Source organism: Pristiophorus japonicus, chromosome 4 (assembly GCF_044704955.1).
Source record: "Pristiophorus japonicus isolate sPriJap1 chromosome 4, sPriJap1.hap1, whole genome shotgun sequence".
NCBI classification, from domain to species: Eukaryota; Metazoa; Chordata; class Chondrichthyes; family Pristiophoridae; genus Pristiophorus; species Pristiophorus japonicus.
The window spans coordinates 2,538,378-2,566,340 of record NC_091980.1 but is presented as its reverse complement, the minus strand read 5'-3'; the positions used below and the strand labels follow the sequence as shown (position 1 = coordinate 2,566,340).

The 27,963-nt window shown below is 50.6% G+C and overlaps 1 protein-coding gene across 1 annotated transcript; it reads left to right on the top strand.

Moving 5' to 3' along the window:
* Positions 1–27,963, top strand: LOC139261940 (magnesium transporter NIPA2-like). The gene is made up of 7 exons (XM_070877108.1): positions 1–118; positions 1,396–1,458; positions 4,291–4,533; positions 6,468–6,524; positions 18,862–18,952; positions 21,916–22,076; positions 25,974–27,963. Exons 1-7 carry the CDS (start codon positions 1–3, stop codon positions 26,588–26,590), a joined length of 1,350 nt encoding a protein of 449 aa, XP_070733209.1. The 3' UTR covers positions 26,591–27,963.

Here is a 27,963-nt window from a genome sequence, read left to right as displayed (position 1 = left end):
ATGGAAGATGGGAGGCCGGCCAGGAGTGCACTGGAACAGTCAAGTCTCGAGGCGACACAGGCCCAGATGAGGGTTCAGCTGCGGATGAGTGAAGTCGGCCGAAGTTACGGAGGTGGAAGTAGGTCTTGGTGATGGAGTAAATATGTGGTCGGATGCTCATCTCGGGGTCAAACACAACACCAGGGTTACAAGCGGTCAGCTTCAGACAGTTGCCAAGGATGGAAGCGATGGTCAGGGAACGGAGTTTGTGGTGGGGACCAAAGACAATTGCTTCAGTCTTCCCAATGTTTAGTTGGAGGAACCTTTTGCTCATCCAATACTGGATGTCGGATAAGCAGTCTGACAAATCCGAGACGTGGAGGGGTCAAGGGAGGTGATGGTAAGGCAGAGCTGAGTGGCAAAGTTGGGCAGTGGTTTGAGTGGCCAAGGTCTGTCTGGTACCAATTCCTTCATCCGCCTCTCCAAGCTAATCTTCAAAGTTGACATAGTTTTTGCCTCACCCACTAATCATAGTAAGGAATCCCACAGCCTCGTAACTGTGTTAAGAAGTTTCTCCCGCTCTCTGCTATATCATAGAATGACAGAATCACACAGTGCAGGAGGAGGCCATTCGGCCCATCGAGCCTGTGCCGGCTGTGTGACAGAGCGATCCAGTCAGTCCCACTCCCCCCCCCCCCCCCCCCGCTCGTTCCCCACAGCCCGGCAACTTTATCCCCTTCCAGTATTTACCCAATTCCCGGTTTGAAAGTTACTATTGAATCTGCTCCCACCGCCCTTTCAGGCAGCGCCTTCCCGATCACAACAACTCGCTGCCTGAACACAACCCTCACCTCTCATCTGGTTCTTTTGCCAATTACTTAAAAATATCATTTAATCGTGTGTCTGTGGCCCCTCATTCTTCACCAGTCAATTACTGAAATCAGTCTGCTTCCCTCTCCCGAGCCCCGTCCTTTCATCATTTGAAACACTTTCTATCATATCGCCCTATCACTTGATTGGTTCTAATGAAACATTTTTCCAAGTCTTTCTTGGTATTTATAGCTCCTCATACCAGGCAGAACCAGAAATTTCAACTTCAGGACAAATCCCAAAGCTGCTTTCGCGGCTGTTGTCTCAGCTTCATGGTTTTGGCAGAGAAAGGCTGGCTTTGCCCAGGGCACAAGCGAGGGAGCGAGTTGCAGAACCAGTCGAAGGAAATTTGATTCTGCTGCTGCAGCAAGTGTCGGCAGAAAGGAATCATGTTCCTTTCAGGAGGGAGACTGTGACACAGCGGCAAAGGGGGTGGTTCTCTGGGCAGGTGCTGAAGTAAAACACCGAGCCCACTTCACACACCAGCTCCCGGAGACAAGGCTGCTTCCAGCCTGGCTCGCCGGGTCTTCTTGTTCTGATCGCAAGCTGTGCAGAAGTTTGAAACGATGCAAGAGGCCATCGTCATGGCAAAACACAACTGCTCGGAGGGTGAGTGCAGCCGGTAGAGACGTGGTGTCAGTCTCAGGTCAGACAAGCCAGCGGTCGGGAAAGTTTTGTAAAGTTTGAGTGGGGTGGGTGACCTGCTCCTTACTGTCCTGGGACAGACCGAGGCAGGGGAACGCGATCAAGCCCTTTGGGACTTCTGTTCAATGGCTTTATTGGTTTTTGCTTTTCCAGGTCTTTGTTAATTGTGTTTAAAGCGCTTCTTTACGTAGTTGAAATTTACTAGGTCACCCCTCCCACCGACACTTTAAGCTGCTTGAACCTTGAAGTGCTTGAATCATTTTAGGCAAAACTTTTTGTTTATCTCTTGTTTGGGATCACAGATTGAGTGGGGTGGGTGAAGGGGGCGAGATTGGGTGGGGGGAGGGGAGGGGGAGGGGAGAGATTGGACGGGGTGAGGGGGTGGGGCGAGGGGGAGGAGAGAGATTGGGAGGGGTGAGGGGGAGGGCTGAGATTGGGCAGGGGGAGGGGGGGGGAGGGGGAGAGGTGAGATTGGAGGGGAGGAGGGGTGAGATTGGACAGGGAGAGGGGTGAGGGTAAGGGGAGAGATTGGGCGGGGTGGAGGGGAGGGCTGAGATTGGGCAGGGGAGGGGGTGGGGAGAGATTGGGCGGGGGAGGAGGTGGGGAGAGATTGGGCGGGGTGAGGGGGAGGGGTGAGACTGGGCGGGGTGAGGGGGAGGGCTGAGATTGGGTGGGGGGAGGGGGGAGAGGGAGAGGTGAGATTGGAGGGGAGGAGGGGTGAGATTGGAGGGGAGGAGGGGTGAGATTGGACAGGGAGAGGGGTGAGGGTAAGGGGAGAGATTGGGCGGGGTGAGGGTGAGGGGTGAGACTGGGCGGGGTGAGGGTGAGGGGTGAGACTGGGCGGGGTGAGGGTGAAGGGTGAGACTGGGCGGGGTGGAGGGAAGGGCTGAGATTGGGCAGGGTGAGGGGGTAAGCTGAGGTGAGAGCTGGCCATTTAAGACTGAGCTGAGGAAGAATTTATTCTCTCAGAGGGATGTAAATCTTTGGAATTCTCTGCGTCAGAGGGCTGGAGGCTGCAGGTGGTCGGGTACAAAAAATAATCCAAATGGCTCACAGAATGTTACCTTTTATATCCAGTGGGTAGAATGCAACGGGGAGGAAGTTTTGCTCCAGCTGTACAAAGTCCCGGTTAGCCCACACCTGGAGCACTGTGTACAGTTCTGGGGCCCACACAAAGGGTATATTGACCTTGGAAGGTGCAGTGTAGTTTCACCAGAATGTTAGCCGGGCTCCAAGGGTTAGATTATATGGGGAGATGGCACAGACTCGGCTTGTATTCCTGGAATATAGAAGGTTAAGGGCCGATTTGATTGAGGATTTTAGGGTTTTGAAAGGAATTGGTCGGGTAGAGAGAGAGAAACATTATCCGTTGGTGGGGAAGTCCAGGAGAATGGGACATACCCCAAAAATCAGAGCCAGGCCGTTCAGGAGTGATGTTCGGAATCATTATTTCACACAAAGGGAGGTAGAAGTGTGGAACTCTCTCCCACAAAAAGCAGTCGATGCTAGTTCAATTAATCATTTTAAATCAATAGATTGTTGCTAGCTAAGGGTATGAAGGGATATGGAGCCAAGGCAGGTGGATGGAGTTAAGACACAGGTCAGCCCTGATCTTTTTGAATGAAGGAACAAGCTCGAGAGGCTGAATAAGAACATAAGAATTAGGAGCAGGAGTCGGCCATTCGGCCCCTCGAGCCTGCTCCGCCATTCAATAAGATCACGGCTGATCTTTGACCTCAACTCCGCTTTCCTGCACTATCCCCATATCCCTCGATTCCCTTAATATCCAAAAATCTATCGATCTCAGCCTTGAATATACTCAGAGACTGAGCCTCCACAGCCCTCTGGGGCAGAGAATTCCAAAGATTCACCACCCTCTGAGTGAAGAAATTCCTCCTCATCTCAGTCCTAAATGGCCGACCCCTTATCCTGAGACTGTGACCCCTGGTTCTAGACTCCCCAGCCCGGGGGAAACATCCTCCCTGCATCTACCCTGTCAATCCCTGTCAGAATTTTGTATATTTCGATGAGATCACCTCTCATTCTTCTAAACTCTGGAGAATATAGGCCAAGTCTACACAATCTCTCCTCATAGGACAATCCCCCCATCCCAGGAATCAGTCTGGTGAACCTTCGCTGCACTCCCTCTATGGCAAGTATATCCTTCCTTGGGTAAGGAGACCAGAACTGTGCACAATACTCCAGGTGTGGACTCACCAGGGCCCGATATAATTGCAGTAAGACGTCTTTACTCTTATACTCAAATCCTCCTGTAATAAAGGCCAGCATACCATTTGCTTTAATCACTTGCTGTACCTGCCTGTTAACTTTCAGTGATTGGTGTACAAGGACACCCAGGTCCTCGTGTTCCTATAACTGCTCCTGGTTTAACGGATCTGAGGAATGAATGGATAGAAAGACTTGCATTTCTGTAGCGCCTTTCATAACCTCAAGGCATCCCAAAGCGCTTTACAGCCAATGAAGTACTTTTAGTGTAATTGTAGGAAATGTGGCAGCTAATGTGGCACAGCAAGCTCCCACACACAGCATTACCATAAATGACCAGAGATTGGATGAGAACGGGGTCCAGCTGTGATGCCTTGCAGAGTCCGATGGGGCACAATCACAGAAGTGAAGAACGGCCCAGATGTTGAGGGAGGTTGTGCCTGTGGAACCCAGGAGAGGAGGGGCAAGATTAGGGTAGGGGGGGAATGGAAAGAATTCTTCAAATAAGGGAGGTGTGAAAGGAGCTCTCTCTGATTCTGCTTTCTGAACCATGCTCTGCTCTCCCGGCAGGTTCGTACGTGACACTACTGTGCCCTTCGACTTCTTGTGAGGCCTTGTGCCAGATTGTCCTCGTGAAGGATCTAGCCAGCTCTTCCCTGAATGCGTCTTTGGCGCTGGATCCATCGTGGAGATCTCCCGACTTTTATATCGGCCTGGCCTTGGCTATTTTCTCCAGCTTCCTCATTGGGATCAGTGTCGTCCTGAAGAAGAAGGGGCTGCTGCGATTGGCTCAAGTGGGTGGCACTCGAGCAGGTAAGAGATTTGCCTCCAGTCTGCCCCACCCCAGGGCTGCTCAGGGCCAGGCCCAAGGCTCTGAAGTAACTGTGTCACTTTGGTTAATGTAGTAATTACAGAAGGATTGCGCAGGCTAGTCTAGCGGCTTTCTGGGCCGCAGTAGGGCTGTGCTTGTTGAGGCCATAAAATAACTTGTACTTCTGCCTCACCTTTCAACCTCAGGGGGCCTGAAGCTCTTCGCAGCCAATGAAGTAATCTTGAAGTGTAGTCACTGTTGCAATGGCAGCTAATTTGTGCATAGTAAGATCCCACAAACAGCAAGGTGGCAATGACCAGACAATCTCTTTCAGTGATGTTGGTTGAGGGATAAATATTGGCCAGGACGTTGGGGGGAACTCTCCTCTTTGAAATAGTGCCAAAGAGATCTGTCACGTCCACCTGTGAGAGCAGACAGGGCCTCGGTTTAACACCTCATCTGAAAGACGGCACCTCGGACTGTGCAGCTCTCCCTCAGCACTGCACTAGGGGTGTCAGCCTAGATTATGGGCTCAAGTTTCTCGAGGGTCACTTTCAGTAATGCTGCCCCCCCCCGATGGTTGATGAGAGGCGGGTCTGTGCTCATGATGATCACCTTCACCCCGCCCTCCAAACCCCCACCCCCCCCCCCCCGCCGCCTCATCACTGTTCACTCATATCCCTGTGGAAGCTGGACACTCCCCTACGGAAATAGCTCAGTCATTGAGGTCCAGCCCTGAATCCCAGCTCAGTGAGGGAGCTCTGAATCCCAGCTCAGTGAGGGAGCCCTGAATCCCACCTCAGTGAGTGAGCCCTGAATCCCAGCTCAGTGAGTGAGCCCTGAATCCCAGCTCAGTGAGGGAGCCCTGAATCCCAGCTCAGTGAGGGAGCCCTGAATCCCAGCTCAGTGAGGGAGCTCTGAATCCCAGCTCAGTGAGTGAACCCTGAATCCCAGCTCAGTGAGTGAGGGAGCAGCCCTGAATCCCAGCTCAGTGAGTGAGGGAGCAGCCCTGAATCCCAGCTCAGTGAGGGAGCTCTGAATCCCAGCTCAGTGAGTGAGGGACCAGCCCTGAATCCCAGCTCAGTGAGTGAGGGAGTAACCCTGAATCCCAGCTCAGTGACTGAGCCCTGAATCCCAGCTCAGTGAGTGAGCCCTGAATCCCAGCTCAGTGAGTGAGCCCTGAATCCCAGCTCAGTGAGTGAGCCCTGAATCCCAGCTCAGTGAGTGAGGGAGTAACCCTGAATCCCAGCTCAGTGAGGGAGCCCTGAATCCCAGCTCAGTGAGGGAGCCCTGAATCCCAGCTCAGTGAGTGAGGGAGCAGCCCTGAATCCCAGCTCAGTGAGTGAGCCCTGAATCCCAGCTCAGTGAGTGAGGGACCAGCACTTTCCCGACCTCAGGAGGACCAAAGCACTTTACAGCTACGAGTTAACGAGGAAGTGAATCACACGGAAAGTCCCAGAGGGTGCAGGGAGGAGGTTTTTAGTGGTGACAGATCTTTCCCTAGGCCCTGCCCCCTCGCCCCACTCCATTAGACATTGAAAGGGATGAGATTCCACACTGAGTACAGGTGTGCACACTCGCGGTTTGAGAAAGAAAGACTTGCATTTCTGCAGAGCCTTTTACAACATCATTCCCAAGGCGCTTTACAGCCAATGAAATATTTTTGAGGTGTAGTCACTGCTGTAAAGTCGGAAAAGTGGCAGCCAATTTGTGCACAGCAAGCTCCCACAAACAACAATGTGATGATGACCAGACAATCTGTTTCAGTGATGTTGGTTGAGGGATAAACATTGGGCAGAATCCCGGGCGAAATATTCTTCCCTTGATCTGGACGTGGCCCTGGGCTCTCTCTAGTTACGCGTTTCTCAGCTGCAGGATATGTTGTTGTGTACACTCTGTGCAGTGACTTTGCCTTTCTCGCTCTTGTGTGTTCCAGGGGACGGTGGCCATGGTTACCTGAAGGATTGGATGTGGTGGGCCGGCCTACTAACAAGTAAGTACCAAACCTGGGGAACCGGTGAATACCGTTGCCAGTGTTTGCTGAAATAAGAGAAGGCCACATTCCATTTGTGAACAACATGTCCCAGGGAGTAATGAGAAGTCTCAGAGCCACTAAATCTACCGTTCCACCGATTCTTCGGTACTTTTGTTCAACCGTAAACAGGCACAAAATATACTGAGGGAGCGCCGCACTGTCAGGGGGCAGTACTGAGGGAGTGCCGCACTGTCAGGGGGCAGTACTGAGGGAGCGCACACTGTCGGAGGGGCAGTACTGAGGGAGCACCGCACTGTCAGGGGGCAGTACTGAGGGAGTGCTGCACTGTCGGAGGGGCAGTACTGAGGGAGCACCGCACTGTCGGAGGGGCAGTACTGAGGGAGAGCTGCACTGTCAGAGGGGCAGTACTGAGGGAGCACCGCACTGTCGGAGGGCCAGTACTGAGGGGGAGCTGCACTGTCAGAGGAGCAGTACTGAGGGAGCACCGCACTGTCGGAGGGCCAGTACTGAGGGAGAGCTGCACTGTCGGAGGGGCAGTACTGAGGGAGTGCTGCACTGTCGGAGGGGTAGTACTGAGGGAGCGCTGCACTGTCGGAGGGGCAGTACTGAGGGAGAGCTGCACTGTCGGAGGGGCAGTACTGAGGGAGTGTTGCACTGTTGGAGGGGCAGTACTGAGGGAGCGCCGCACTGTCGGAGGAGCAGTACTGAGCGAGTGCCGCACTGTCGGAGGGGCAGTACTGAGGGAGCGCTGCACTGTCGGAGGGGCAGTACTGAAGGAGCGCCGCACTGTCGGAGGGACAGTACTGAGGGAGTGCCGCACTGTCGGAGGGGCAGTACTGAGGGAGAGCTGCACTGTCGGAGGGGCAGTACTGAGGGAGAGCCGCACTGTCGGAGGGACAGTACTGAGGGAGTGCTGCACTGTCAGAGGGGCAATACTGAGGGAGCGCCGCACTGTCGGAGGGGAGTACTGAGGGAGTGCCGCACTGTCGGAGGGGCAGTACTGAGGGAGCGCTGCACTGTCGGAGGGGCAGTACTGTGGGAGCGCTGCACTGTCGGAGGGGCAGTACTGAGGGAGTGCTGCACTGTCGGAGGGGCAGTACTGAGGGAGTGCTGCACTGTCGGAGGGGCAGGGGAGTTATCCCCAATGTCCTGACCAATATTTATCCCTCAATCAACATAACAAAAACAACTTATCTGGTCATAGAAACATAGAAACATAGAAAATAGGTGCAGGAGTAGGCCATTCAGCCCTTCTAGCCTGCACCGCCATTCAATGAGTTCATAGCTGAACATGAAACTTCAGTACCCCCTTCCTGCTTTCACGCCATACCCCTTGATCCCCCGAGTAGTAAGGACTTCATCTAACTCCCTTTTGAATATATTTAGTGAATTGGCCTCAACTACTTTCTGTGGCAGAGAATTCCACAGCTTCACCACTCTCTGGGTGAAGAAGTTTCTCCTCATCTCGGTCCTAAATGGCTTACCCCTTATCCTTAGACTGTGACCCCTGGTTCTGGACTTCCCCAACATTGGGAACATTCTTCCTGCATCCAACCTGTCCAAACCCGTCAGAATTTTAAACGTTTCTATGAGGTCCCCTCTCACTCTTCTGAACTCCAGTGAATACAAGCCCAGTTGATCCAGTCTTTCTTGATAGGTCAGTCCCACCATCCCGGGAATCAGTCTGGTGAATCTTCGCTGCACTCCCTCAATAGCAAGAATATCCTTCCTCAAGTTAGGAGACCAAAACTGTACACAATACTCCAGGTGTGGCCTCACCAAGGCCCTGTACAACTGTAGTAACACCTCCCTGCCCCTGTATTCAAATCCCCTCGCTATGAAAGCCAACATGCCATTTGCTTTCTTAACTGCCTGCTGTACCTGCATGCCAACCTTCAATGACTGATGTACCATGACACCCAGGTCTCGTTGCATCTTCCCTTTTCCTAATCTGTCACTATTCAGATAATAGTCTGTCTCTCTGTTTTTACCACCAAAGTGGATAACCTCACATTTATCCACATTATACTTCATCTGCCACGCATTTGCCCACTCACCTAACCTATCCAAGTCACTCTGCAGCCTCATAGCATCCTCCTCGCAGCTCACACTGCCACCCAACTTAGTGTCATCCGCAAATTTGGAGATACTACATTTAATCCCCTCGTCTAAATCATTAATGTACAATGTAAACAGCTGGGGCCCCAGCACAGAACCTTGCGGTACCCCACTAGTCACTGCCTGCCATTCTGAAAAGTACCCATTTACTCCTACTCTTTGCTTCCTGTCTGCCAACCAGTTCTCAATCCACATCAGCACACTACCCCCAATCCCATGTGCTTTAACTTTGCACATTAATCTCCTGTGTGGGACCTTGTCGAAAGCCTTCTGAAAGTCCAAATATACCACATCAACTGGTTCTCCCTTGTCCACTCTACTGGAAATATCCTCAAAAAATTCCAGAAGATTTGTCAAGCATGATTTCCCTTTCACAAATCCATGCTGACTTGGACCTATCATGTCACCATTTTCCAAATGCGCTGCTATGACATCCTTAATAATTGATTCCATCATTTTACCCACTACTGATGTCAGGCTGACCGGTCTATAATTCCCTGTTTTCTCTCTCCCTCCTTTTTTAAAAAATGGGGTTACATTGGCTACCCTCCACTCGATAGGAACTGATCCAGAGTCAATGGAATGTAGGAAAATGACTGTCAATGCATCCGTTATTTCCAAGGCCACCTCCTTAAGTACTCTGGGATGCAGTCCATCAGGCCCTGGGGATTTATCGGCCTTCAATCCCATCAATTTCCCCAACACAATTTCCCGACTAATAAAGATTTCCCTCAGTTCCTCCTCCTTACTTGACCCTCTGACCCCTTATCACATTGCTGTTTGTGGGAGCTTGCTGTGCACAAATTAGCTGCCGCGTTTCCTACATTACAACAGTGACTACACTCCAAAAGTATTTCATTGGCTGTAAAGCGCCTTGAGACATCTTGAGATTGTAAAAACAAATATATAAATGGAAGATATTCTTTTTCTTTTCATTTTTCTTACTTTATTATAAGGGGAGGTTTCATACACGTGTTGAAAATCTTGAAGAGTTTTGATAGAGTAGCCATGGAGAACTGGTTTTCAGAGCAGACAGATTTAATGTGATTGGCAAAAGAGCCAGATGAGACATGAGAAAACATTTCTTTACGCAGCGAGGAGTTGTGATCTGGAACGCGCTGCCTGAAAGATTGAATAGTAACTTTCAAAAGGGAACTGGATAAATACTTGAAGCAAAACCACTAGCCGGGCTGTGGGGAGAGAGCGGGGGGAGTGGGACTGATTGGATCACTCTGTCACAGAGCCAGCACAGGCTCGATGGGCCGAACAGCCGCCTCCTGTGTGCTGTATCATTCTCCAATGATTTCTTTAAAGATTCTCCGGACCGTGAGATTTATTCTGTTTGCAACTCTAATTCTGCCCTCCTGAGCATCCCTGATTATAATCGCTCCACCATCGGTGGCCGTGCCTTCTGTTGCCGGGACCCCAAGCTCTGGAACTCCCTCCCTAAACCTCTCCGCCTCTCTACCTCTCTCTCCTCCTTCAAGACGCTCCTTAAAACCTCCCTCCGTGACCAAGCTCACCTGCTCTAATTTCCCCTTATCCAGCTCGGTGTCAAATTTGTATCTCATAATACTCCTGTGAAGGGCCTGGGAATGTTTCACCACGTTAAAGGTGCTATATAAATGCAAGTTGTTGGAGCTCGTTCGTTCCCTTCCCAGATCAGATCCGTTTACTGTCTCCTCCTTCGTTTACACTGAGGCAAAAAACGTATTGATGCAGCCTGTGTAACATCATTGTCCTGCCCCCAGCTGATCCCACTTTCAGGGGCCCCACTCCATCCCTCCATTTTGCTTTTCTCTTAAAACCATTATTATCCTTTGCTTCTCTCGCCATATTAATTCAGTGCCATTTTCCCTCCTGGGCTTAAGCCGGCACAGATACGATGGGCCAAATGACTCCGCCTCTGCTGGATCATTCCAAGAAATGTCTTTTTCTTCCTTTGAGTTCATAGAATCACAGAAATTTACAGCACGGAAGGAGGCCATTCGGCCCATCGTGTCTGCGCCGGCCGACCAAGAGCTACCCAGCCTAATCCCACCTTCCAGCTCTCGGTCCGTAGCCCTGTGGGTTACGGCACTTCAGGTGCACATCCAGGTACTGTTTAAATGTGGGGAGGGTTTCTGCCTCTACCACCCTTTCAGGCCGTGAGTTCCAGACCCCCACCACCCTCTGGGTGAAGACATTTCCATCCAAATCCCCTCTAAACCTCCCCCCAATTACTTTAAATCGATGCCCCCTGGTTGTTGACCCCTCTGCTAAGGGAAACAGGTCCTTCCTGTCCACTCTATCCAGGCCCCTCATAATTTTATACACCTCAATCAGGTCTCCCCTCAGCCTCCTCTGTTCCAAAGAAAACAAACCCAGCCTATCCAATCTTTCCTCATAGCTAAAATTCTCCAGTCCAGGCGACATTATGTAAATCTCCTCTGTACCCTCTCCAGTGCAATCACATCTTTCCTGTAATGTGGTGACCAGAACTGCACGCAGTACTCCAGCTGTGGCCTAACCAGTGTTTTATACAGTTCAAGTATAACTTCCCTGCTCTTGTATTCCATGCCTCGGCTAATAAAGGCAAATATTCCGTATGCCTTCTTAACCACCTTATCTACCTGTCCTGCTACCTTCAGGGATCTGTGGACCTGCACTCCCAGGTCCCTCTGTTCCTCTACACTTCTCAGTGTCCTACCATTTAAAGTGTATTCCCTTGCCTTGTTAGACCTCCCCAAATGCATTACATAAGAACATAAGAAATAGGAGCAGGAGTCGGCCATACTGCCCCTCGAGCCTGCTCCGCCATTTAATAAGATCATGGCTGATCCGATCATGGACTCAGCTCCACTTCCCCGCCCGCTCCCCATAACCCCTTATCCCCTTATCGTTTAAGAAACTGTCTATTTCTGTCTTAAATTTATTCAATGTCCCAGCTTCCACAGCTCTCTGAGGCAGCGAATTCCACAGATTTACAACCCTCCGAGAGAAGAAATTTCTCCTCATCTCAGTTTTAAATGGGTGGCCCCTTATTCTAAGATCATGCCCCCTAGTTCTAGTCTCCCCCATCAGTGGAAACATCCTCTCTGCATCCACCTTGTCAAGCCCCCTCATAATCTTAAACCCTGTATAACTGTAGCAAGACTTCCCTACTTTTATACTCCATCCCCTTTGCAATAAAGGCCAAGGTTCCATTGGCCTTCCTGATCACTTGCTGTACCTGCATACTAACCTTTTGTGTTCCATGCACAAGTATCCCCAGGTCCCGCTGTACTGCAGCACTTTGCAATCTTTCTCCATTTAAATAATAACTTGCTCTTTGATTTTTTCTGCCACTTCTCCGGATTGAATACCATTTGCCACTGTTCTGCCCACCTGACCAGTACATTGATATCTTCCTGCAGTCCGCAGCTTTCTTCTTCATTATCAACCACACGGCCTATTTTAGTATCGTCTGTAAACTTCTTAATCATACCCCCAACATTCAAGTCCAACTCATTGATGTATACCATAAAAAGCAAGGGACCCAGCACTGAGCCCTGCGGAACCCCACTGGAAACATCCTTCCAGTCACAAAAACACCCATCAACCATTACCCTTTGCTTCCTGCCTCTGAGCCAATTTTGGATCCAACTTGTCACTTTGCCCTGGATCCCATGGGCGTTAACTTTTGTGACCAGTCTGCCATGTGGGACCTTATCAAAAGCTTTGCTAAAATCCATATCCACTACATCATACACACTGCCCTCATCGACCCTCCTGGTTACCTCCTCGAAAAATTCAATCAAGTTAATCAGACACGACCTTCCCTTAACAAATCCATGCTGACTGTCCTTGATTAATCCACGTCTTTCCAAATGAAGATTTATCCTGTCACTCAGGAATTTTTCCAATAATTTTCCCACCACTGAGGTTAGGCTGACTGGCCTGTAATTACTCAGTCTATCCCTTTCCCCCTTTTTAAACAAAGGTACAACATTAGCAGTCCTCCAGTCCTCCAGTCCTCTGGCACCAGAGAGGATTGGGAAATGATGGTCAGAGCCTCTGCTATTTCCTCTTTTGCTTCTCTTAACAACCTGGGATACGTTTCATCCGGGCCTGGGGATTTATCCACTTTCAAAGCTGCTAAGCCCCATGATACTTCCTCTCTCACTATGTTTATCTCGTCTCATATTTCACACTCCTCCTCCCTCATTGCAAAGTCTGCATCGCCCCTCTCTATTGTGAAAACAGATGCAAAATATTCATTAAGAACCATACCCACATCTTCTGCCTCCACACACAGATTTCCTTTATAGTCTCTAATAGCCCCCACTCTTTCTCTAGTTATCCTCTGGTTCTTAATGTGTTTATAAAACATCTTTGGGTTCCCCCTGATTTTACTTACCAACATTCTTTCATGCTCTCTCTTTGCTTTCCTGATATCTTTAATTGCACTTCTTATACACCTCTAGAGTTGTTTAGCAGTTTTGTTCAACCAGGCTGGAGTTTTGTTCAGCTACACATTGGTCACATCCTAAAAGACTTGCATTTATATAGCGCCTTTCATAGCCACCGGACGTCCCAAAGAGCTTTACAGCCAATGAAGTATTTTTGAAGTGTAGTCACTGTTGTAATGTAGGAAACATGGCAGCCAATTTGCGCACAGCAAGCTCCCACAAACAGCAATGTGATAATGAGCAGATTATCTGTCTTAAATGTGAGATAAGTATTGGCTAGGTCACTGGGAAGAACTCCCCTGCTCTTTTACAAAATAGTGTCATGGGATCTTTTACATTCACCTGATCGGGTAAACGGGGCCTCGGTTTAATGTCTCATCCGAAAGACGGCATCTCTGATACCGCAGCACTCCCTCAGTACTGCCCCTCCAACAGTGCGGCGCTCCCTCAGTACTGCCCCTCCGACAGTGCGGCGCTCCCTCAGTACTGCCCCTCCGACAGTGCGGCACTCCCTCAGTACTGCCCCTCCGACAGTGCGGCGTTCCCTCAGTACTGCCCCTCCGACAGTGCGGCACTCCTTCAGTACTGCCCCTCCGACAGTGCGGCACTCCCTCAGTACTGCCCCTCCGACAGTGCGATACTCCCTCAGTACTGCCCCTCCGACAGTGCGGCACTCCCTCAGTACTGCCCCTCCGACAGTGCGGCGCTCCCTCAGTACTGCCCCTCCGACAGTGCGGCGCTCCCTCAGTACTGCCCCTCCGACAGTGCGGCACTCCCTCAGTACTGCCCCTCCGACAGTATGGCACTCCCTCAGTACTGCCCCTCCGACAGTGCGGCACTCCCTCAGTACTGCCCCTCCGACAGTGCGGCGCTCCCTCAGTACTGCCCCTCCGACAGTGCGGCACTCCCTCAGTACTGCCCCTCCGACAGTGCGGCGCTCCCTCAGTACTGCCCCTCCGACAGTGCGGCACTCCCTCAGTACTGCCCCTCCGACAGTGCGGCGCTCCCTCAGTACTGCCCCCCGACAGTGCGAGACTCCCTCAGTACTGCCCCTCCGACATAGAAACATAGAAAATAGGTGCAGGAGTAGGCCATTCGGCCCTTCTAGCCTGCACCGCCATTCAATGAGTTCATGGCTGAACATTCAACTTCAGTACCCCATTCCTGCTTTCTCGCCATACCCCTTGATCCCCCTAGTAGTAAGGACCTCATCTAACTCCTTTTTGAATATATTTAGTGAATTGGCCTCAACAACTTTCTGTGGTAGAGAATTCCACAGGTTCACCACTCTCTGGGTGAAGAAGTTCCTCCGCATCTCGGTCCTAAATGGCTTACCCCTTATCCTTAGACTGTGACCTCTGGTTCTGGGCTTCCCCAACATTGGGAACATTCTTCCTGCATCTAACCTGTCTAACCCCGTCAGAATTTTAAATGTTTCTATGAGGTCCCCTCTCATTCTTCTGAACTCCAGTGAATACAAGCCCAGTTGATCCAGTCTTTCTTGATAGGTCAGTCCCGCCATCCCGGGAATCAGTCTGGTGAACCTTCGCTGCACTCCCTCAATAGCAAGAATGTCCTTCCTCAGGTTAGGAGACCAAAACTGTACACAATACTCCAGGTGTGGCCTCACCAATGCCCTGTACAACTGTAGCAACACCTCCCTGCCCCTGTACTCAAATCCGCTCGCTATGAAGGCCAACATGCCATTTGCTTTCTTAACCGCCTGCTGCACCTGCATGCCAACCTTCAATGACTGATGTACCATGACACCCAGGTCTCGTTGCACCTCCCCTTTTCCTAATCTGTCACCATTCAGATAATAGTCTGTCTCTCTCAGTACTGCCCCTCCGACAGTGCGGCACTCCCTCAGTACTGCCCCTCCGACAGTGCGGCACTCCCTCAGTACTGCCCCTCCGACAGTGCGGCACTCCCTCAGTACTGCCCCTCTGACAGTGCGGCACTCCCTCAGTACTGCCCCTCCGACAGCGCGGCGCTCCCTCAGTACTGCCCCTCCGACAGTGCAGCACTCCCTCAGTACTGCCCCTCCAACAGTGCAGCACTCCCTCAGTACTGCCCCTCCAACAGTGCAGCGCTCCCTCAGTACTGCCCCTCCGACACTCCCTCAGTACTGCCCCTCCGACACTCCCTCAGTACTGCCCCTCCGACAGTGCAGCGCTCCCTCAGTACTGCCCCTCCGACACTCCCTCAGTACTGCCCCTCCGACACTCCCTCAGTACTGCCGCTCCGACAGTGCTAGGGTGCTATGGCTGATGTCCCTGAAGGAACTCCACAGTTCTGCCGTTCCCATGGCCGTGTTCACAGCTGCCCGGGTCACTCTGACAAAATCTCTCAAGCGCATAAAGTAGATCCAATTAAAACTTGGTGATTTTGTTTGGGATTTTATAACGTCACCAATCCTTGAAGTATGATAACATCCTGATCACTGGAGCTGAAAGCCTCGCCCATCTTTTATTTTGGAGATTTGATGAGCTCAGTTACTCGTAATTCAATCCTTGTTGGCTTTTTTATAAACAGAATTACAAACAGTCAACTGCCAGCTCTGGAGACCCCACGCAGCAATGCTCCATTCTGGCAGCACTGGCTGATCTTACTGCCACTCTCAATGGCTCCGTTTAGACCACGTGGTGATCTGTGTGCCTGAGGGACTCTGGAGAGGGATCACGCGACACCCACTGGTACACCTGAAGCTTTCCGTGACCGGTGACCGGTGAGCAGGTGACTAGCGGTAGCATTAATGAAAGGAACCAGACCGTGGTTTACATAGGACCAGGAGGGGGCCATTCAGCCCCTCGAGCTTGTTCCACCATTCAATGTGATCAGGGCTGATCTGTATCTTAACTCCATCCACCCGTCATGGCTCCATATCCTTAATGGACCTTAAATCTGGCACCAAGCTCATGGTCTACAGGGCAGTGGTGATACCCGCCCTCCTGTATGGCTCAGAGACGTGGACTATATGTAGCAGGCACCTCAAGTCGCTGGAGAAATACCACCAGTGCTGCCTCCGCAAGATCCTGCAAATCCCCTGGGAGGACAGACGCACCAACGTTAGTGTCCTCGACCAGGCCAACTTCCCCAGCATTGAAGCACTGACCACACTCGACCAGTTCCGCTGGGCAGGGCCACATTGTTCGCATACCCGACACGAGACTCCCAAAGCAAGCGCTCTACTCGTAACTCCGACACGACAAACGAGCCCCAGGTGGGCAGAGGAAACGTTACAAGGACACCCTCAAAGCCTCCCTGATAAAGTGCAACATCCCCACCGACACCTGGGAGTCCCTGGCCAAAGACCACCCGAAATGGAGGAAGAGCATCCGGGAGGGCGCTGAGCACCTCGAGTCTCGTCGCCGAGAGCATGCAGAAACCAAGCGCAGGCAGCGGAAGGAGCGTGCGGCAAACCAGTCCCACCCTCCCCTTCCCTCAACCACTGTCTGTCCCACCTGTGACTGAGACTGTGGCTCTCGTATTGGACTGTTCAGCCACCTAAGGACTCACTTATAGAGTGGAAGCAAGTCTTCCTCGATTCCGAGGGACTGCCTAAGATGGTGACATCCCTTAATACCCTTGTCTAGCAAATATCTATTGATCTCATATTTAAAATGATTAATTGAGCTAACATCTAGTGCTTTTAGTAGGGGAGTTCCACACTTCAACTCCCCTTTATGTGAAGAAGTGTTTCCTAAGGGATTTGTTTGGGTATTTATAACCTCACCAATCCTTGTATTATTTGAGTGGAGCATTTGAATCCAGGGTTGAAATGCTGACGTGATGTTTACGCAGTTGTTTTCCACATCATTTAACATGACGTGGATCTTATACATGACTAAAAAATAAAAGGAGCTTAAATTTATTGGAATAATATTCTTGTGCAATGTTTTTGCACCTAATCGAAGGCAGGTCAAAATAAAACCACGACAAGGAAGTCAGAGTTGCAATTCAAGGCAGAGTTGCCTGGGGCCAGTGTTTATACTGGTGTGGGCTTTGCAATGAGAGAGTGAACAAATAAATCCTCTTTAGTTTACCCAAATAATAACACAACAATCGGTAACTAAATCTGCTGAGTGGCGTTAGTTTCAGCGATTTATTTCCTGGTCTGGTATTAGTAACTGGCAGAAAAGTTGACTATTCCAACGTTCTCCTGGCAGGCCTCCCATTTTCCACCCTCCGTAAACAAACTAATCCAATACTCGGCTGCCCCATGTCCTAACTCGCACCCAGTCCCACTCACCCATCACCCCCTGTGCTCACTGCCCCATGTCCTAACTCACACCCAGTCCCACTCACCCATCACCCCCTGTGCTCACTGCCCGTGTCCTAACTCACACCCAGTCCCGCTCACCCATCACCCACTGTGCTCACTGACCCCGTGTCATAACTCGCACCGAGTCCCACTCACCCATCACCCCCTGTGCTCACTGCCCCCGTGTCCTAACTCACACCCAGTCCCACTCACCCATCACCCCCTGTGCTCACTGCCCCCGTGTCCTAACTCACACCCAGTCCCGCTCACCCATCACCCACTGTGCTCACTGCCCCGTGTCCTAACTCACACCCGGTCCCGCTCACCTATCACCCACTGTGCTCACTGCCCCCGTGTCCTAACTCACACCCAGTCCCGCTCACCCATCACCCCCTGTGCTCACTGCCCCGTGTCCTAACTCACACCGAGTCCCGCTCACCCATCACCCCCTGTGCTCGCTGCCCCGTGTCCTAACTCGCACCCAGTCCCGCTCACCCATCACCCCCTGTACTCACTGCCCCGTGTCCTAACTCGCACCCAGTCCCGCTCACCCATCACCCCCTGATTTTAATATTCACATCTGGCTCTTCAAATGCCTTGATTTTAATATTCACATCCGGCTCTTCAAATCTCTGTTTCCTCGCCCCTCCCTATCTCTGTAACCTCCTCCAGCCCCACAACCCCCCCGAGATCTCTGCGCTCCTCCAATTCTGACCTCTTTCGCGTTCCCGATTTTCATCGCTCCATTAGTGACCGTGCCTTCAACTGCCTGGGCCTAAATGCTGGAATTCCCTCCCTGCACCTCGCTGCCTCTCTACTTCCTTTAATATGCTTCTTAAAACCTACTGTCATCTGTTCTAATATTTTCTTTTGCATCATATTTTGTTTGATAATGCTCCTGTGAAGTGCCTTCGGATGTTTTACTATGTTAAAGGCACTATATAAATGCAAGTTGTTGTATATGAAGTCATTAAAACGCTAATGGGCCATTGCTATGAAAGTTATCCGTTATCAGTAACAGTCACTGTGTTCCAACGGTAATTCACTGTGCTTTGATCTGGACCAGCCACATAAATACTGTGGCTACAAGAGCGGGTCAGAGGCTGGGTATTCTGTGGAGAGTGTCTCACCTCCTGATTCCCCAAAGCCTTTCCACCATCTACAAGACACAAGTCAGGAGTGTGATGGAACACTCCCCACTTGCCTGGATGGTGCAGCTCCAACACTCGAGAAGCTCGACACCATCCAGGACAAAGCAGCCACTTGATCGGCCCCCCATCCACCACCTTCAACATTCACTCCCTCCACCACCGGCGCCCCCTGGCTGCAGTGTGTACCATCTACACCTCCACCTTCTCAAGGGGCAATTAGGGATGGGCAATAAATGCCGGCCTACGATGCCCATATTCCCAGAAAGAATTAAAAAACATTTTTTTTACAAATATTTTTTAAAAGGCGCCATATAAATCCAAGTATTGTATATCCAATGATGCACTAATCCCGAGTCTCATGTCTCTTCCAGTGGGGAGTGGAGAAGCTATGAACTTTGCTGCGTATGCTTTTGCTCCTGCAACGGTTGTCACTCCGCTGGGAGCCCTCAGTGTCCTCATCAGGTATGCCCAACCAGCCCAACCAGCACCAACGCAATCCTAGCTTCCTAGAATATTCATTCTCGTTCCCCCACCCTCCCCGCCCCCCCGCCTCCTGAAGGTGCTGACTCCTTACTGTATTACAGTCCCACAGCAGCCACTCACACACAGCTGTCATCTCAAACTGTAATTTTACCCCTCAGTGTGGAGTAAATGTTCTAACATAAGAACATAAGTAGGCCATCTAGCCCCTCGAGCCGGCTCCGCCACTCAACAAGATCATGGCTGATCTGGTGCAGTGCGGAGAGTTAAGTTAAATGAGGTGGGTTTGGATGTGGAATGCCTGACACCGACCCGACCAGCTTCCCCTTTTCTAGAACCCTAGAGTCACCTGCAGCAATGCAGCACTCCCGCAGGGCTGGCCCAGATTAGGGGCACAAGTCGTGGAGTAGGGCTAGAAATAGTGGATGCATTGGTGGTCATTTTCCAACAGTCTATCGACTCTGGATCAGTTCCTATGGACTGGAGGGTAGCTAATGTAACACCACTTTTTAAAAAAGGAGGGAGAGAGAAAACGAGGAATTATAGACAGGTTAGCCTGACATTGATGGTGGGGAAAATGCTGGAATCAATTATTAAAGATGAAATAGCAGCGCATTTGGAAAGCAGTGACAGGAGCGGTCCAAGTCAGCATGGATTTATGAAAGGGAAATCATGATTGACACATCTTCTGGAATTTTTTGAGGATGTAACTAGCAGAGTGGACAAGGGAGAACCAGTGGATGTGGTGTATTTGGACTTTCAAAAGGCTTTTGACAAGGTCCCACACAAGAGATTGGTGTGCAAAATCAAAGCACATGGTATTGGGGGTAATATACTGACGTGGATAGAGAACTGGTTGGCAGACAGGAAGCAGAGAGTCGGGACAAACAGGACCTTTTCAGAATGGCAGCCAGTGACTAAGTGGGGTGCCGCAGGGCTCAGTGCTGGGACCCCAGCTATTTACAATATATATCAATGATTTAGATGAAGGAATTGAATGTAATATCTCCAAGTTTGCAGATGACACTAAGCTGGGTGGCGGTGTGAGCTGCGAGAAGGATGCTAAGAGGCTGCAGGGTGATTTGGACAGGTTAGGTGAGTGGGCAAATACATGGCAGATGCAGTATAATGTGGATAAATGTGAGGTTATCCACTTTGGTGGCAAAAACACAAAGGCAGAATATTATCTGAATGGCGGCAGATTAGGAAAAGGGGAGGTGCAACGAGACCTGGGTGTCATGGTACATCAGTCATTGAAGGTTGGCATGCAGGTTCAGCAGGCGGTGAAGAAGGTAAATGGTATGTTGGCCTTCATAGCGAGGGGATTTGAGTATAGGAACAGGGAGGTCTTACTGCAGTTGTACAGGGCCTTAGTGAGGCCTCACCTGGAATATTGTGTTCAGTTTTGGTCTTCTAATCTGAGGAAGAACATTCTTGCTATTGAGGGAGTGCAGCGAAGGTTCACCAGACTGATTCCTGGGATGGCAGGACTGACATATGAGGAGAGACTGGATCAACTGGGCCTGTATTCACTGGAGTTTAGAAGGATGAGAGGGGATCTCATAGAAATATATAAAATTCTGACGGGACTGGACAGGGTAGATGCAGGAAGAATGTTCCCGATGTTGGGGAAGTCCAGAACCAGGGGCATAGTCTTAGGATAAGCGGTAAAGCCATTTAGGACTGAGATGAGGAGAAACTTCTTCACTCAGAGAGTTGTTAACCTGTGGAATTCCCTGCCGCAGAGAGTTGTTGAGGCCAGTTCATTGGATATATTCAAGAGGGAGTTAGATATGGCCCTTACAGCTCAGGGGATCAAGGGGTATGGAGAGAAAGCAGGAAAGGGTTACTGAGGGAATGATCAGCCATGATCTTATTGAATGGTGATGCAGGCTCGAAGGGCCGAATGGCCTACTCCTGCATCTATTTTCTATGTTCCTATGTGAAGTCTCGGCCCTCTGACCTAGAGACGAGAGAGATGGCAAATCAGTCAAACCGTCTCAGGAGCCTGCATTGATAATTGCACTCCCGTCCGGCCCCAACATTCTGCAATCCCATCTCACAGCCCACCACCTCCGCTACACACCCATCCCCCATCCCCCTCCCCCACACACTTCCCCCCCCCACACACTCTTCTCCCCCCCCCCCACACACCCCCCAACACTCTCGCCCCCCCCCACACACCCCCCAACACTCTCGCCCCCCTCACACAGCCACACACCCCCCCCTCTCCCACCCCCCCACACACCCCCCCTCTCCCACACCCCCACCACTCTCGCGCCCCCCACACACCCACACCCCCTCACTCTCCCCCCACGCGCACACACACACACTCCCTCCCCCCACACACACCCCACCACTCACTCCCCCCTCACACACTTCCCCCCCCACACACACTCCCCCCACACACACACACACACTTCCCCCCCCACACACACACACACACCCCACCACCCACTCCCCCCCCCCCCACTCCCCCACCCACGCACACCCCCCACTCCACACACACACACACACCACTCTCCCCCCCACACGCTCCTCCCCCACACACACCCCCCCTCCACACACACACACCACTCTCCCCCCCCACACGCTCCTCCCCCACACACACCCCCCCTCCACACACACACACCACTCTCCCCCCCCCCACACACACCCCCCCTCCACACACACACACCACTCTCCCCCCCCACACGCTCCTCCCCCACACACACCCCCCCTCCACACACACACACCACTCTCCCCCCCCCACACGCTCCTCCCCCACACACACCCCCCCCACTCTCTACCCCCTACACTCCCCGCCCCCACACACACATCCCCCACCCCCCCCCCACACTACACCCCACCCCACTCCTGCGCCCCCCGTCGCTGTTTCGTTATCTGAGTAAGGTGTTTGGCAATGGCTGTGCTTTGCTGATTTCTGTCCTTATCCCCTCCCCCAGTGCTGTGCTATCTTCATACCTCCTGCAGGAGAGACTCAACCTGCTGGGGAAGCTGGGATGTGTGCTCTGCATTCTGGGGTCAACCGTGATGATGATGCACGCACCACAAGAGGAGGAGGTGAAAACACTGGAAGAAATGGCGCTAAAACTCAAAGATCCAGGTCAGTTTGGGAACAGAGAAGGGAATTACTCGCTTTAAAAAAAAAATCATTCTCGGGAGGAGGGCCGGCATTTATTGCCCATCCTGAATTGCCCTGAGAAGGTGGGGGTGGGGCCTTCTGGAACCGCTGGGAGTGGGTTTGACACAAACCGAGGGTCTCGCTCGGACACTTCAGAGGGAGGTTAAGGGTCAAACCATGTTGGTGTGGGACGGGAGTCACCTATAGGCCCAGCCCGGGTAAGGACGGCAGGTTTACCTCCCGAAAGGGACATCAGTGACCCGGGTGGGTTTTTATGCCATTCTGACAGCTTCATGGTCACAATACTGAGACCAGCTTTTTATTTCTAGATTTTATAAAAACGGAATTCAGATGTTCAAACTGCCGTGGTGGGATTTGAACTAACGATCCCGGAATCATTAGGCCAATAAATGACCACTGCATTACTGCACCCTTTACACTGCACTTAGCCTGTGTTGCACCGGAAGGTGCTTGATGCTCACGCCCAGGCGCATGAAGGTGAACCTGTGCAATTCCCCAAGGCTCGCCCCAATGAACACAAATGAAAATAAAACCCTCCGGGATCGTTAGTTCAAATCCCACCACGGCAGTTTGAACATCTGAATTCAGTTTCTAAAGCCCCAATTTTACCCCGGGATAGGCGGGAAGGCTGGGTGGGGAGGGGTGGGTAAGGGGGCGGATTGGAGAGTTAAGGAGTAAGCACATGCGAACATAAGAATTAGGACCAGGAGCAGGCCATGTGGCCCCTCGAGCCCGATCCGCCATTCAATGAGATCGTGGCTGATCTTTGACCTCAACTCCACTTTCCTGCTCTATCCCCATATCCCTTGATTACCTTAATATTTAAACATCTGCCGATCTCAGCCTTGAATATACTCAGAGCCTCAGCATCCACAGCCCTCTGGGGCAGAGAATTCCAAAGATTTACCACCCGTTGAATGAAGAAATTCCTCCTCATCTCAGTCCTAAATGGCCGACCCCTTATCCTGAGACTGTGTGACCCCTGGTTCTCGACTCCCCAGCCCGGGGGAAACACCCTCCCTGCACCTACCCTGTCAATCCCTCTCAGAATCTGTATGTTTCAACAAGATCACCTCATTCTCTAAACTCCAGAGAGTATCGGCCCAATGTACTAAACCTCTCCTCAAAGGACAACCCTCCCATCCCAGGAATCAATCCACTGAACCTTCGCTGTGTTATGTATGCATGTCAATGATGTACTGTAACACTAGACCTGAATGTACCTTCACCCTGTGTATACTATATCTGTACATCAGAGGGTGCTGCTGCTGGAGACCTAAGGGTCACCTGCACACTGCAGGTAACCCAGTATAAAAGGGAGCTCACCTCTTGGTGTCCTCACTCTAGGAGCTGAGATAAAGGACTAAGGTCACTACAGTTCAAGTACTACACCCCTGTCTCGTGGAGTCATTAAGAGAGTGCTTACACAATACGATGCACCGCCTCTAAGGCAAGGAGAGGGGTTGGGGGGAGTGTGGTGTGAAGTATTCCCACCTGGCAGGCAGGCAGGGTTAAGATCGTGTCTCTAAAGTTGCATCTTAAAGTATGTAACCGAACCAACCAGGGGGCAAGTTATCTTAGATCTGGTCCTGTGTAATGAGACAGGATTAATAAACAATCTCCTAGTAAAGGATCCTCTTGGAATGAGTGATCATAACATGATTGAATTTCAAATTCAGATGGAGGGTGAGAAAGTTGGATCTCTAACCAGCGTACTAAGCTTAAATAAAGGAGACTATGAAGGTATGAGGGCAGAGTTGGCTAAAGTGGACTGGGAAAATAAATTAAAGTGCAGGACGGTTGATGAACAGTGGTGTACATTTAAGGAGATATTTCACAACTCTCAAGAAAAATATATTCCAGTGAGGAGGAAAGGGCGTGGCTAACTGAAGAAATAAAGGACGGTATCCGATTAGAAACAAGGGCATACAAAGTGGCCAAAACTAGTGGGAGGACAGAAGACTGGGAAGCTTTTAAAAGCCAGCAAAGAATGACTAAAAAAATGATTAAGAAAGGGAAGATAGATTATGAAAGTAAACTAGCACAAAATATAAAAATAGATAGCAAGAGTTTTTATAGGTACATAAAAAGGAAAAGAGAGGTTAAAGTAAATGTTGGTCCCTTAGAGGACGAGACCGGGGAATAAGTAATGGGGAACATGGAGATGGCAGAAACTCTGAACAAATATTTTGTATCAGTCTTTACGGTAGAGGACACTAACAATATTCCGACAGTGGATAGTCAAGGGGCTATAGGGGGGAGGAACTTAACACAATCACAATCACTAAGGAGGTGGTACTCAGTAGGATAATGGGACTAAAGGCAGATAAATCCCCTGGACCTGAGGGCTTGCATCCTAGGGTCTTAAGAGAAGTAGTGGCAGGGACAGTGGATGCATTGGTTGTAATTTACCAAAATTCCCTGGATTCTGGGGAGGTCCCAGCAGATTGGAAAACTGCAAATGTAACGCCCCTATTTAAAAAAGGAGGCAGACAAAAAGCAGGAAACTATAGACCAGTTAGCCTAACATCTGTGGTTGGGAAATGTTGGAGTCCATTATTAAAGAAGCAGTAGCAGGACATTTGGAAAAGCAAAATTCAGTCAGGCAGAGTCAGCATGGATTTATGAAAGGGAAGTCATGTTTGACAAATTTGCTGGAATTCTTTGAGGATGTAACGAACAGGGTGGATAAGGGGGAACCAGTGGATGTGGTGTATTTGGACTTCCAGAAGGCATTCGATAAGGTGCCACTTAAAAGGTTACTGCACAGGATAAAAGTTCATGGATTGGGGGTAATATATTAGCATGGATAGAGGATTGGCTAACTAACAGAGAACAGAGAGTCGGGATAAATGGTTCATTCTCTAGTTGGCAATCAGTAGTTAGTGGGGTGTCGCAGGGATCAGTGCTGGGACCCCAACTATTTACAATCTATATTAACGACTTGGATGAAGGGACCGAGTGTAACGTAGCCAAGTTTGCTGACGATACAAAGATGGGAGGAAAAACAATGTATGAGGAGGACACAAAAAATCTGCAAAAGGACATAGACAGGCTACGTGAGTGGGCAAAAATTTGGCAGATGGAGTATAATGTTGGAAAGTGTGAGGTCATGCACTTTGGCAGAAAAAATCAAAGAGCAAGTTATTATTTAAATGGAGAAAGATTGCAAAGTGCTGCAGTACTGGGGGTCCTGGTGCATGAAACACAAAAGGTTAGTATGCAGGTACAGCAAGTGATCAGGAAGGCCAATGGAATCTTGGCCTTTATTGCAAAGGGGATGGAGTATAAAAGCAGGGAAGTCTTGCTACAGTTATACAGGGTATTGGAGGCAATTCAGAGAAGGTTCACTCGGTTGATTCAGGAGATGAGTGGGTTGACTTATGAGGAAAGGTTGAGTAGGTTGGGCCTCTACTCATTGGAATTCAGAAGAATGAGAGGTGATCTTATTGAAACATATAAGATTATGAGGGGGCTCGACAAGGTGGATGCAGAGAGGATGTTTCCACTGATGGGGGAGACTAGAACTAGAGGGCATGATCTTAGAATAAGGGGCCACCCATTTAAAACTGAGATGAGGAGAAATTTCTTCTCTCAGAGGGTTGTAAAGCTGTGGAATTCGCTGCCTCAGAGAGCTGTGGAAGCTGGGACATTGAATAAATTTAAAACAGAGATAGACAGTTTCTTAACCGCGAAGGGAATAAAGTCTTATGGGGAGCAGGCGGGGAAGTGGAGCTGAGTCCATGATCGGATCAGCCATGATCGTATTAAATGGCGGAGCAGGCTCGAGGGGCCGAATGGCCTGCACCTGCTCCTATTTATTATGTTCTTATTTCAATCAATGTTTTGTGTCTGTAGGGTTCCTGGTGTTTGCTTCCCTCTTGCTGATCGCAGTGCTGCTCCTCATCTTCTACATGGCTCCCAGACATGGCCACACCAACATCCTGGTCTACATCGCCATCTGCTCCCTCATCGGCGCTTTCTCCGTCTCGTCTGTGAAAGGGATCGATATTTCCATCCGCGGGTGCATCGCCCACCTTCCGGTGTACAAACACCCCTTAACCTGGATTCTCATCCTCTGCCTGCTGGCCTCCATTATCACCCAGATCAACTACTTGAACAAATCCCTGGACATTTTCAACACCTCGGTGGTCTACCCCATCTACTACGTGTTCTTCACCACCGTGGTCATCAGCACCTCGGTCATCCTGTTCAAGGAGTGGTACAGCATGTCTGCCGTCAACATCGTGGGCACCCTCACTGGCTTCAGCACCATCGTTCTTGGGGTTTTCATGCTTCACGTCTTTAAAGACCTGAATTTCAGCCTGAACAACTTGCCTCAGGTTCTCAAGGAGCAAGAGGGGACCTACGTGAGTCCCATGCTGAAACTGGACGACAAGCACGTCCATCTAGAAAGCATGGACAACGCAGTGTTCACCGAGGAGAAGTCCAGGGTCTTTGTTATTTATGGCTGAAGGTTTTAGATTTATAGACAATTTCATTGACGTGCTACTGTGAAAGAAAGACTTGCATTTATATAGCGCCTTTCACAACCACCGGATGTCTCAAAGCGCTTTACAGCCAATGAAGTACTTTTGGAGTGTAGTCACTGTTGTATTGTAGGAAATGGAGCAGTCAATTTGCACACAGCAAGCTCCCAGAAACAGCAATGTGATAACGACCAGATAATCTGTTTTAGTGATGTTGATTGAGGGATAAATATTGGCCCCAGGACACCGGGGAGAACTCCCCTGCTCTTTTTTGAAATAGTGCCATGGGATCTTTTACATCCACCTGGGAGGGGCAGACGGGGCCTCGGTTTGACCTCTCACCCGAAAGACGGCACCTCCGACAGCGCAGCATTTGAACCCACAACCTGCTGACTCAGAGGAGAGTATGTTACCCACTGAGCCACAGCTGGCACTTAATAAATGAGAGCCGGACTCGGGCAAACTATGAAACTATTTAATGTTTCTATGCAGCATCTGCTGATATCAAGCCGCAGATTTAATTCCCTGTGCCCAAAGACCCAGAGATTTCATTGGTGAAAGGTGGGATGATCCCACAGGATTTCAATTCAGTTCTGGTCCAGAATCTCCCTCACACCTCTTACACGTTACACCCGCTGTGGTATAACTGCAACCCTTGCAAAGGCATCTTTCATTTTAAATGGGTTTTAAATGCGAGAGGGATTGTACCCGTGATCAGCTCTGCTCTGCCTCTGGTCAGGATTGGGGGCTCAAATCAAGTGCCAGTGTCAAACTGATCAGACCTGGGGCATAATTAACAGGAAACTCTGCGATCTAACCCGCTCTAAGTCCCCACGTGACACTATCGCCACGGCACAACTTCCATTTTTATCAAAAACAGTGCAGTCTCGAAATGCATGTTTTCTTTCAGTTTTCGCCAGAGCTGATTTGCTGAATTGATTGTCAGCAAGTCTTCTCTCCCAGTCCTCTTACACTGTTTGCTTGTTGCTGGGTCACCAAAAAACCGGTATGTTATGTTAGCTCATCTCAATTAGAGGGGCGGTGCAGTTCACCTAGTGCCCTGGGCTAGGGAGGAGAGAATCAGCCATTGTTCCTGCTCCTGATCCCTATCCAGTGGGTAAAGTGTGTGTGTGTACACCATGTGAGCAAAGGATTGGAATGGAACTGTGTCCCACACAAAACCAGGAGAGCAACGCGCAGTGTGGGACTAAGCCCGATGTGGGACTGAGCCCCGAGGACCATGGCCCGGTGTGGGACTGAGCCCCGGGGAGCAGGGCCCAGTGTGGGACTGAGCCATGGGGAGCAGGGCCCAGTGTGGGACTGAGCCATGGGGAGCAGGGCCCGGTGTGGGACTGAGC

What these genes read in the sequence shown, in the direction of transcription:
- LOC139261940 (XM_070877108.1), top strand. Translation starts at nt 1, where the DNA reads ATGGAAGATGGGAGGCCGGCCAGGAGTGCACTGGAACAGTCAAGTCTC. An exon ending in CCGAAGTTACGGAGGTGGAA is followed by an intron (nt 119 to 1,395) that starts GTAGGTCTTGGT and finishes TCTGATCGCAAG; the next exon opens with CTGTGCAGAAGTTTGAAACG. An exon ending in GCCCTCAGTGTCCTCATCAG is followed by an intron (nt 18,953 to 21,915) that starts GTATGCCCAACC and finishes CCCCTCCCCCAG; the next exon opens with TGCTGTGCTATCTTCATACC.